This window comes from Episyrphus balteatus, chromosome 2, assembly GCF_945859705.1.
Source record: "Episyrphus balteatus chromosome 2, idEpiBalt1.1, whole genome shotgun sequence".
Classification (NCBI taxonomy): Eukaryota; Metazoa; Arthropoda; class Insecta; order Diptera; family Syrphidae; genus Episyrphus; species Episyrphus balteatus.
In genome coordinates, this window is record NC_079135.1 from 55,433,435 (window position 1) to 55,446,222 (window position 12,788).

At 29.1% G+C, this 12,788-nt stretch overlaps 1 protein-coding gene across 5 annotated transcripts in view; it reads left to right on the forward strand.

Annotated features, from left to right (window-relative positions):
* The window catches only part of LOC129908357 (DNA-binding protein Ewg), a 30,136-nt gene extending 17,760 nt beyond the window's left edge, over positions 1–12,376 (forward strand). For 3 of the 5 annotated variants that reach the window (XM_055984793.1, XM_055984792.1, XM_055984794.1), the window contains one exon: positions 5–1,857. In XM_055984793.1, the coding sequence (XP_055840768.1) occupies positions 5–693 (689 nt within the window). In that variant the 3' untranslated portion in view covers positions 694–1,857. Of the gene's footprint in view, positions 1–4; positions 1,858–11,794; positions 11,894–11,934 lie in introns of those variants that run through there. The other 2 variants (XM_055984795.1, XM_055984796.1) reach the window with 2 other exon arrangements.
* Positions 12,377–12,788: the final 412 nt, after the last annotated feature.

Here is a 12,788-nt window from a genome sequence, read left to right on the forward strand (position 1 = left end):
TAAGGCTATCCAGTTTCCGTAAGCAATATGATCACCGTTCCAGTTTCTGCATCGATGTACCAATCCATGATTGCAAACATTCAACAATTGCACACGAATAGTGATGGCACAGTGTGTATCACACCAATGCAGGTAGATTCTAACAGTCAAAATAATAATTTACAATATTATTCAATTCTGTCAGCCCCTGGTAATTCGAATGGGGTTGCTACGCCACACATGCCACCAACTCATGTAGGTGGACGAATAGTTCATACAATTGCGCAGACAATAGCGTCTACAGTAGCACCTCCACGTTGCCAAACATTTAATAGTCCTTCTAGTTTAAGTAACTCTAGTCACCAGGCCCACCAACAACAATCGCAGCATTCTGTAACAAAAGTGTTTATAAGTAATAGCAACAATACTGTCGGAGGAGATAATCGAATAACCACGAATAATAATAGCATTATTATCAATTGTAATAGTAGTAATCGAAGCAGTATCAATAAGAATAAAAACAATAACATTATTTGCGAGAACAATAAAAACTTATCGGTTAAACCGATAAATACCAATAAAATTTCGAAAAGACGAAAGCAAATTTTAAACAAATCTTATACTAAGCAAGTACATAAACCTGAATTACAGTTAGTTGATGAAATCGATCTAGAAAAAACAACAGAAATAAAAATAGAGAAAATAGAAAAGTGATAAAAGAAAACCTAAACGGAAAAAAATATGCATATTTAAATAATTATTATTATATATATAAAATGAAGGTTATAAAAATTAGCATAGGGATTAGTTATAATTCTAGTCAAGAAAGGAAATAGCAGCAAAAGTGATAGTAACGGAAGGTGATTTAATACATATACATGTGATAACATGTAAAATTGTCTTTGACTTTTTTTTTTGCGATATAGATTTATAAAATTTCATAGCATAATTGCAGGAAACAAAAACGCATTGTCCATGAATCTTTTTTAAATTCAAATTGGTAATTTGAAACTCTGTGGGAAAACATAGAATTTCGGTTTTGTTCGTAATTTTGATCTTAAACAGTCGGGAAAGAAAGATTACGTTGATTGTACTAACAACTAGTCGATAGTTTGGAGAAAACTGATCAGAAAAAAAAATTTTAAATCTCGTGCAAGTTTTTCGAAAAAAAATAAAATGCACGACTGGGTCGCACGTACTTGCTCTTGTAGTTCAAAGTATCTTTATCTTAAATATCTTTTGGAAATTTAAGATTTTGTGGAGAAAAAAAAAATAAAAACAAAAAAAAAATCGAAAGTTAAAAAAATTCAATTTTTAAAATATTTTTGAAAAACTTTTTTTTTAAATTTTTTTTACATTTTACACTTCAATACCTATGATGTCTGTAAATTTTGAATAAAATTGACTTATGCTTTGATGAAATATATGAACTTAAAAAACATGTCAATTTTTGAAAAATGGCAACGCCATATTTCCGCTCTCGGCATTTTTTGAGAAAAAATAAAAACGCAGTTTTGTTAGAATTAATAAGAGTACTGCGCACACCAAATTTAAACGAAATCGTTAGAGCCGAGAAATTTGAAATACCTCGAAAACGTTATATGGGAGATATGCGTTAAATTGGAGATATTAAAAAAATAAACAAAAAACGGGTCTAAGGAATTACATAAAAATCATCTGTACCAAGTTTCAAGCAAATCCATCCATCCGTTTAAGCCCTAGCTCGATGTACAGATGGACGCACAGACCGACGGACGGCATGACGAAAACCACTTTTTTGATCTTCTCCATCATCGCAATGTAGGTTTTGATTAAAACCTCAAATTTTTTTTCTACACGAAACCAATACTTGCCCTATAGAGCAAGTAAAAATCATTATTTATCAATAATTTTCACATTAAATACTTAAATTAAAAATGTTTTTAATTCATTTAAAAGATGATACTTAGAAAAGAAGTGGTGTAAGTTTCAGCTCAATCGGTTTATTTGTTTTAACGCGTTTCCAGTTTTAAATAAACCTCAAATAAGTCTTCAAAAAAAAATTTAAAGAACAGCATAAAGACTTTGTATTTCGGGTTCCAGGAACGTAATATACTGGTAATTTGATCTAGAAAAAAATTACCGAGTTCTTTTTCTATATCCCTCTTAAGATGGATAAAGAAAAATACTTTCATATTATTCACGAGAATTCTGGCAATTCAAAGGTGAAATTTTAGGAACTAGTGTGGCTTCCAAATTCGAAATCGATAAACCCAGAAATGCTATGAACTAAGACAACGAGAACATGAAATCAATTTAGGTGTGGACTTAAGTTGATAATTAATAATTATTGTTTCATCCGACTCAAAATTATATCTAATTTAACTAAACCAGAAATATCTTGTTTTAAGAGTGATAATGCTAATTTTGAATCAATTTTGTTTGGTTTATTTACAAGACGAATTGATAAAAAAGTTGAGTTGCATGTGGCAAAAACTATACCGTTTACCTTGGTTATCTGTTAGTCGCGCCAGTAATTTATTATATTTTACTTTGCTACGCAATGGTATTCAATGGTTAACGACATCATAGTTGATTTGTGTAGTGACTTTAATGGATGCCTCGATAAAAAATATTTTTTCGTTGGTAACGATAAATCTCACCATTAAAGACCAGCAAACCGTATTTAAAATCCTATATCTTACAGAAGGTAACGAGTATACTAACTTGAACCAAATGTTTTGGCTTCAGAGAATGATGAACTGTTGCAATGAAAAACATTTTTTTGGTTCCATAATCACTAGTGTGGTCCAAAAAAGATTTTTTTCGATTTTCAGTCGAGCCATCCGCTAAGTTTGTTCCACTTTATATAAAACAACACAGTTGTGTCGCTATCTTCAGTGCAAGAGGGTGCTGATAACAGTTCAATATTTAGGTATTGTACGCAATCTTGATTTTTTTCAGATTTTTTGAAAAGTTTATATTTTATTTAAGTCTTTATTGTCTTTTTAAAACATAGATATTAAATTTTTTTCGAAAAAATGTGAGCAATAACTCATAATAATTAATAAGCAAAAAATTGAAAATCTTTGTACTGACTCAAGAAACAATTTTTCAATAACGATCAGCACCCCCTTTTATAAAAGATAGGAAACTGAAAATTCAACAGTATGATAATAACACGGTGTTACAAAAATGAGGTTTTAAAATATACGCGGGCGGAGACCTATCACGTTTTGTAGAGCTAGTCGCACTGATTACGAAACGGTATTTAAAAAGTCCCCAACACCCCCAAAATCTGGAGTTAAGGGCAAAAAACGGTTTTTTTGACCTTCACCCATTGAAAAAAAATCTAGCTTCGTCAAATTTTTACCCATTTTCGATTTTTTTACAGTTTCTGATAGGAGATAAATAAACATTTTCAACAATGTATAAAACATGTAACTCGGTTAAACCACCTATAATTTATAAGCTGTCAAAGTTCAAAAATTCCATTTTTTTCGTCATTTACCTAACTTCTACATCAAATTAAAGTATATATTTTCACAACAACATGCTGTTTTAAAAATGTATTCTAAAATAATATTTATTTTTTAAAATCGGCTTAGAAAAAAAAATTTTACGATTTCAACCCAGATACAGAAATTCGAACTTTTAAGTATGGAACAAAAATGTTGTTTTGGCACGTAGTAGGATAACTTGGGCGCCAGGATTTGATAATGGGTTTTTGTAGAGGAGTTCAATACAAAAATTTTTTTCTTTGGGAGGGGGGGTCAATCTCCCCCCGTTTAGGTAGGGGGGGGGGGGGCAGTTTTCTAAAAAAAATTATTAAAAAACAACGACAACACTTACAGTAATAAATTATACCATTTCCGAAAGGCAAAATTGTACATTTAATTTTAATTTTTAAATCAATATATTATAACCAATAGTTTTTGAAATAATCGATTTCAAAGTTAAAAAAAAGGTGAAAAAAAATTTTAAAACTCATTTTATACTATTTTTGTCCAGACTGTGAATTTTAATAAAAAAAAATTACTCACACAGAAAACTGCCTCAATTGATTCCTTATCGAACAGTGAAAACTATATGTTTCTATGTCTTCTAGTTTTTGAGAAAATTGAAAAATTATTTTATCAGATTTTTCTTTTTTTCAAAATATTTATTGTTTTTATTTGTTTTTATTTTTCAAACTGTTTTATTGGATTTTAGAATGACTGCAGGATTGAGTGAAACCAATAAAAACGGCACTAGGCTTTTTCTAGAATTCAAAATGACAAAGTTTTAACATTATAATATCAATAAAATGACAGCGGGATGATACCTGTAGTTCAGTAAAAAAAATAATCGATGATGTATGTAGTTTATTCGTCGAATTCACTAATCGCAAAAAATGCGAAAACGAATTTACCGCGAATTCAGTCGACCACTGTGAGCAAAATCCTGCGTATCCGCTAATAGGCACTAACTCCTGACTAGAAATAACAATTGTTTCTTAAAATTTAAATCGCCTTCCAAGCTATCATTTCGAACTTTTTACTACAGTATTGTTGCTATTATATTATTAACAAAATAATAAATTCGTTAAATTAATTAGTATTAAAAGTAAGCACAATATAATTTAAAAAAAGGAAACTATGCCAAAATACGCAAATTACGCCATTAACAAAAAAATAAGCAAAAACCAAAAAAAAATAACTATAGTAACTATAGTGCAATGTACCAAATATGAAATATTTACCTGTGCAAAATGTCAGTTTTGGCATGTAAATTTAATTTTAACTCTTTTTAAGTTCGTTAGTAGAAAAGTTAAAATGTTCATTTATTTTTATTTTTATTAAAAAAAAAATAATTTATTTTTCTTTGAATTGAATTTAAAATATACTTTTGTGTAGTGTTTGTAGTTAAAAATATTCTATTTATTGTTTTGAGTAGTTATTTAGTAAAAAATATATACATATTATACCTTTTTTGTTTGTAATAAAAAATATTATTTTTATTATTTTGTATTATTAATTTGGTTTATCACTTTTTATAATTTTATTTTTTTTCTTGTAAAAAAAAAATTTTTCTTTCAATAAAATAGTAAATTATTTTCTTAATCGAAGTAATTTTGGTTTGATTTACATAATAGACCAAAATCTAGCAACAGTTTACATGCATCGAGGGTAACTCGCATTTATATGAATATTACAAGCAGATTCGTTCACATTGATGCATGTTTACGATTTGCCGGAACAAAAATATATTTTTTTAAAGGTTTTCGGTGTGCTGAACTCGAATCCGAAGTCAAAAAAAATTAATCAGCTCCCGTTTTTGAAATATTACCGTTAGAAAATGCTGTACTTCGGACCTTATTTTTTTTATAGTAAGGAAAATTGTTTGAGAATATTTAGTAACGGTTTCTATAAAAACTATTTTCCATCTCTCAAGACCTGTTTAAATCTTTCGGATATCTTTTTTACAGCCAGAGATATCCTCAGTTGTTTGGCATTTTATATCTACCATAGAAATTTTCTAACGCCATTATCTCCTTTATTATATATGAAGCTAAACCCACTTACTTCATTTTTAGATATCTCGGGCAATAAAAAAGATATTGAAAAGATTTAAACAGGTTTTGAAAGATGAAAAATAGTTCTTTTAGAAACCGTTACTAAATATGCTAAAACAATTTTCCTTATATAAAAGAATAAGGTTCGAAGTATTCAAAAAACGTTTTTTTGTATTTTCTAACGGTAATATTTTAAAAACGGGAGCTGATTAGTTTTTTCTGACTTCGGATTCGAGTTCAGCACACCGCACGGTGGGCAGGAAGCATCGATAGGTTGCACCAAAATGTCGACAAAAACTGCAAGTTGGGTTGTATTCGTTGATGATTATACGTGCAAAATCCGTTGGAATTGAAATCATAGCTGCTCCTTTTCAAAAGTTATTCATATTTTTGTATTTCTAATCGGGATAATTTAAAATAAAAATCAAAAGTTTTAAGGCGACAAGAATTGATAACGGTATTTTGTAGAGGAGTTTAATACAATAATTTTTTACTATGGGAGGGGGGGTCCATCTCCCCCCGTTTAGTCAGGATAGGCAATTTTCTAAAATATCACATTAAATCCAAAAAAAATTATTAAAAAACAACGGCAACACTTACATTTATGAATGATACCATTTTCAAAAGCAAGAATTGTACACTAGATTCTAATTTTTAAATCAAATTATTGCAATTAATTGTTCTCGAAATAATAAACTTCAAAGTCAAAATTAGGGAAAAAAAGTAAAAAAAAAAACACATTAAATACTATTTTAACCAAGACTGTAAATTTAAATATGAAATAAATCAATGAAATAAACTACCTCAATTAATTTATAATCAAATTCTGAAAATTATATGCTTCTATGCCTTCTAGTTTTTGAGAAAATGGAATGCCACAAGCACCAAAATATACTTTTCTATATGTTTTTGATATGCTGAACTCGAATCTGAAGTCAGAAAATTTTTATTGGCCTCCGTTTTTGAAATATTACCGTAAGAAAATGCCGAAAAACGTAATTTTGGCTGTTTTCGAAGTTATGTTTTTATGTGGGGTAATTCCTTATGAATTCAAATGCACGACTGGGTCGCACGAACTTGATCTTAGAGTTCAAGTTGCTTAAGTTTTTAAGACTTTTTATATAGAAACTTGGGAAATGTAGGTATATAAAAAAAAAAAAAAATAAAAACATAAAAAAAAAATTAAAATTAATTTTTCAAAAAAATAAAACAATATCTGAAATCAAATCGCCCCACAAAACAAGTACGCAATTTTATTTGATATATTAAGGTGCATTTTTAGAAAAAAAAAATTTCAAAATCGTTAGAGCCGTTTTTTAAAAAACTAATTTTTTATAAATAATTTTTTGAAAAAAAAGTTTTAAAATAAAATTGGTATGCCATTTTGTAGAAATCACTAATCAACATCTAAACAAAATTTCAAAAAAATTCAATGTCCCGTTTTCGAAAATTTGATTTTTCAAAAAAAAAAAAATTTCAAAATTTTTTTAAAAATATATTTTGCAGAAAATCAGATTTGAAAAAAGCGGTCCTATGGCAGGTACCGTTAATAATGATTTTAAAAAAAATGTTTTTTCTTCAAAAGATAGACCTCGTTTAAAAACTAACATTTAAATTTTTTAATAAAATCGTTGGAGCCGTTTTCGTGAAATTAAACTTTTCCGAAATTTTTGTATGACAGGTACCTACCGTTATTTTTGGACCAAAAAAATTAATTCCAAAAACCCCTCTGGAGAGCCTCCAAAAAATGCTACATACCAAGTTTGAAGTCAATCGGATGGACCCGTTCAGGCTGTAGCTCCTTATACAGACAGACTGACAGACAGACGGACTTCCGGGTCCCACTTTTTTGGCATTCTCTACCATCGTAATGTCATGGAAAAATGCTATCTCAACTTTTTTTTTGTACGAATGCATAACTTGATATATAGTACCTATATCGCAAGTAAAAATTTGTAACGGTGCCTATAAGAACTGATTTTATTCTTCCAAAAAATGTTTTAATCTTTCCTATATCTCTTTTACTGCCCGAGATATTTAAAATTTAAGGATTGGTCTTTGACTCAGAAACAGCACTGGCCAACCAAATTAAACTTTTTTCGCCCAGAACCAAAATATACTTTTCTAAAGGTTTTTGGGTTGCTGAACCCGAATCCGCAACCAGAAAATTTCTATTGGCCTCCGTTCTTGAAATATTACCGTTATAAAATGCAAAAAGAACATTTTTTTATAACGGTTATGTTTCAAGAACGGAAGCTTATAGAATTTTTCTGATTGTGGATTCGAGTTTAGCAAACCTAAAAACCTCTAGAAAAGTATATTTTGGTTCTTGTGTCAAACATTTTATGACCAGGGACTTAAACTTTAGATTAAATTTAGTTTCTCTTAGGCTTACTAACTGAAACTTCAGATATCTCAAGCAATTAAAGAGATATCGGGAAAATTTTAACAGTTTTTGAAAGAAGAATATCTGTTCTTATAATCACCGGTACAAATTTGTTTATAATGAACTACCCCACATAAAAACTGAATCTCGAATACAGCCAAAATGAGGAGGCCAATAAAATTTTTCTGACTTCAGATTCGAGTTCAGCACATCAAAAACCTCTAGAAAAGTATTTCTTGGTTCTTGTGGCAAAAAAAAGTTCAATTTTGTTCACCAGTGTTATCTTTTAGAGTTATGACATGATTAAGATTGTGTTTCGAACAAAAAATGCACTTTCAGTTTGTCAAGTGAATTCATAGACGAAAGAGTTTGTTGTGTTTTATAACAATAGTTATTAGCTGGCCGTTGCTGGAGATTTTAGTTTGGGGATTATGTCTTGGAGAAAACGTCACCAACCCAAAATGTCAAAATAGAATTGCGACTTTTAAGATTGAAACTTCTATATGGCAACCCTTTTTTACAGACGAAATTGCTACACTTTATTTCTTGGCCAAACAAATTTAAAATGGTGAAAAGCGCAGATAGTGACACAAATGTACAGTAAATTTTAGTAGAGAATCTTGTACATAAAAAAATGTTGGTTGCAATCTCTTATGTCGAATTCCTTTCAATTTTTTGAATCGCCTCAAAAAATTCGAATTTTTGGTGTTAAAAATTAACATGAAAACAGACCGAATTCTTTTTGCGATTGTATGTGTGTCATTTGACAAATGACAACAATTTTTACACGAACGTCAAGCTGAAACCAAAACAATTTCTGCAAAATAAAACCAGAGATTCCTTTGATCAATAATTTTGTTTATTTTCTTCGGTAATATAGATTTATTTTAATCAGAATCAAAGGGAAATTGCAGTTATTATTAAGATCTGAGTGAAGATGAAGTAGAAGGTTATTATTTTGGTCGTATGCTGTGGTTTTACAGAGAAAAAATTTTCTGACGACAATTACGAGAAGAAAAGTCATAGTAATTTTACTTTTTCACAAGAAATATGCCAGGAAAAAATATATTTTGATCGCACATTGTTTTTTTTTTATTTATTTCATATTTTTCCGCAATAAAAATACGATATTCAATTAAAATTTACTCTTTATTTGAAGTTGGTGTTCTCAAATTAACAAACAACACGAAGAAAACTTTCAGCTTGACGTTTGAGAAATGTCAAATGTTACAAGTGTGTGTGCAAATCCGTGTAAATCTCTCAAAAAAGAGGGATTAAAAAAAATTCGAATTCTGCTTCGTTTGAGGCGAATTTTTTTTCTATGGAACATGATTTTCAGAAAAAATTCGCTTCGAGATCGCCGCAAATTCGATTTTTCAATTGAAAGGAATTCGACATTAAATACAAGCAAGTACTCGGCAACAAGGAAGAATGCTCAAAAAATGAATATTACAAATTCGTTCAGAACTTTAAAAATTAATATTGCGGCACTAATGTGAACTTAGAAAATAAATAATAAAAAATATAAAAGCAAAAAAACTCAAAAAAAAACTCTATCTACCTGTGTTCAGTGTTGCCAGAGAATTTTAGAGGCAAGGAGCCGAATTTTAGAAGTCTTGGAGCCAAAAATTGTTCATAAAAACTCATAATAATGTATTTTGTACCATTTTTTTTTTTTTATTTTTTTCATCATTTTTTTTCAGCTTCAAATTAACTTAGATATATGATAACATAAACAAAAAATAAAAAAGAAATACTACTCTGTATTAAATTTATCAGACTTCAAGTTAAATTCTTTAGTTTTTATTTTAGTAATAATTAACAAAATAAATAAACAATGTGGAAACAAAATATGAGGCGTTCAGAACAATAATGGGTCAAGTCCATTTTAAGTTTGTGCATTATTCTGAACTTTGAGAAGCTTTTTCTCAGAAACTAAAGTTTCACAGATCGATAGCTCTATATCTCCAAAATGTCTTTCTTTTATTTTATTTGACATAAAACGAAACCTTAATTTTTAAGACCTTAAAACATCCAACCTAAAGAGAAGTGGACTTGACCCATTATAATTCTGAACGCCTCATATGGGAATGAAAATGGAAGTAGGTACATTCACAATTGCGCTTTTCAGCAAGACGTCAGATTCTACTAAAGTTGTGAATTTGCATTAAAATCCCTAAAAACCACCCCGTAAAGCGAAGAAATATAAATATAACAAAACAAAAATGAAATACATCTCAAATGAAAGCTTTCATCATTTCATACTATGGCAACAAAAACCGAAATCGCCAGAGATCAAAAATATTCTTATTTTTTTTATACAAGAAAATAACTTTTTAATGTTTTTTGTTAAAACATGTTACTCTTCACAATGTTAAAAAAAAATCCTGTTGCACGAAGATAAAAAGGCACGTGAAAATAAGATGATGTCCACTTTAAATCCCACCCTCTAAAAACAATACGAATTCCTCTTAAAATTAGTGGAATCCGCTTACATTCTGTTAAATTTAAGGTGAACTTCATTTCATTTTAATATGAATTTTCATCATAAAAAGCCCGACTAAAAATATTCCAACTCAATAAATATGCTTGATTTTAAAAGATTTTCTTAAAAAAAGTAATAATTTAAAATTAATGTAATAATATCTTTCTAATTACTTTCCTCCTTTCGTATATACAACAAATTGTTGATATGCCTAAGAGTATGGAGAAAAACATGAAAGAGCCGAATATCAATATAATCATACTTGAAGGAGCTAGTAAAAATGCTAAGTCTTTTCATTTAAAGTGATAAACTGATAAAACTACAATTGGGTGAAGCTAAATCATGTGGTGAGGTGGCGCAGTGCGTAGTGTACTGGCCTCTGAACTCGCTTGGTCTAGCTTCAATACTCAAGTGTGACGGAAAAAGTTTTTCAAATTAAATGAAAAATTACTAGACTAAGCACCAAACACAAATGGAATTAAGGAGTCTGATGATCGGATTGGCATCCGTGAAACAGTACTGTAACTCTAGCCATAAACACTTGGAGGTAGCAAATTCAAGATGTTGTTGTTGTTCAAAGATTATAATATTTAGTAGTTGAAACAACTTAAATAATTTTTTAAGTTTTTATCACACTTTAGCTTTAGTTGCAGTTTATCATACTGATTTTTAAAAGTTAGGTGGCCTGATGGTCATCTAGTGACCCAAGAATTGCAGGATAGATCCCAGTTGCTGTGGATTCTTTTAACCTTACAGAATACAAAAACTTAAATAATATGGAAAAATTACCTAAAAAAAAATCGGATTTCTTAAGAAAAAAAATTTTATCTCGGTTATTTATGAAATATTTCCAACAATGTTTTACCATTTTGAAAAGAAAATTGAACACACCAACTTTTAAGGCAACTTGCCGAAACATCGTAGTGCATTTTTTTTACACTACGGCTCATTGAATTAGAGTCATGTAATATTTTTTAGTACTTCGTTGGGTAAAAAAGTAATATTTTCTTTAAAAATTTTTTGAATGCATTTGATAGCAGGTTTATTCAAGGTTCTGTAACAAAAGAATAAAATAAGAAAAATTAAGATTTGTAGTCACGGCACATGAAAAACCGTCACAGGGTGACCATTTTTTCGACTTTTTTTCGAATGCCCATAACTCACAAAATATATGGCTGCGATTTTTTTTATTATTTTTCTGATAGCTGTCACCAGTCACCACCTACCCTATCTACCGTTTACGTTTCAACGTTGACTTTTGGGACACCATGTATATTTGTTCGAATGTGTTCATTGTTAGAAGAATATGTTTTTATTATTTTGTTGACGTTTTTCTTCTTCATTTGTTTTTGTTTTTATAATTTTTGTTTTGATTTCCATATTTTCACTTTATAAAATCTTTTATTTTCAGAATTAATTTTTGATTTTTATTTTGTCGTTACTGCACACGAACAGGTATCCGTGTAAAAGAAATATTCAGATGATGTGAAAATATTTGCTACCAAAACTAGAAAACAAATATCAACAAACCTTTTTTATTTCAAATTTTAGGTAGAGAATGGTGACCACATGGAAACGATAACAGTTTCCCCAGGTATGCATCAAATGATGATACAAGGAGCACCCGGTACTGAGCCACAAGTACTTCAAGTGGTAAGTCTTAAAGATGCTACACTTTTGTCGAAAGCCATGGAAGCAATAACTGGTGGTAATGTAAAGTCAGAAGACACAATTCTGATGGAGCAGTAAAACCCAATGGGTAGGAGGCAGGACAAATGCATCTCTTAAAGAACTCACACAAAACGAAATAACGACACAGCTGCAATGTTATAGTGAATATTAAGATCTTGATTTTATTAATTGGGTTTCATTTCATGAGTTTTTGTGTCAACATTTTAATAATTTATGTAAATATGTAAGTACCTGAACCAATGATGGTTTGTAGTTTTCTTTTTCTTTTCCACGGTTTATAGAATGTATAATTATAAATTTTCGAATGAAATGATTTATATATATTTTTTAACAATATTTATTTAAAAAAAAGGTTTTACAAAATATATATATTTTTTTTTTATATTATATTGTATTTTATTTTTTATAATAAACATAAGGATATGAAAAAAAAAACACTTTTTTTCAAACCTGAGATAGATTAATTTGAGTTTAGATAAATATTAATTGTATTGTATGTGTATTTGATGAAATTGTATTTATTTCTTTTTAATTATTGTAACTTATTCTGTAACAGAACTATTTTGCATTATAAATGACTGATATGAGTATTTAAACATACACATTCTCGTACATCCATCTAGTCAGATTTATTTTAAGTTTTTAAAACGTAATATATTGTAGACATAAATTACTAGTCATTTTGAAATTTTCTTATTACCTACGAATAAAAA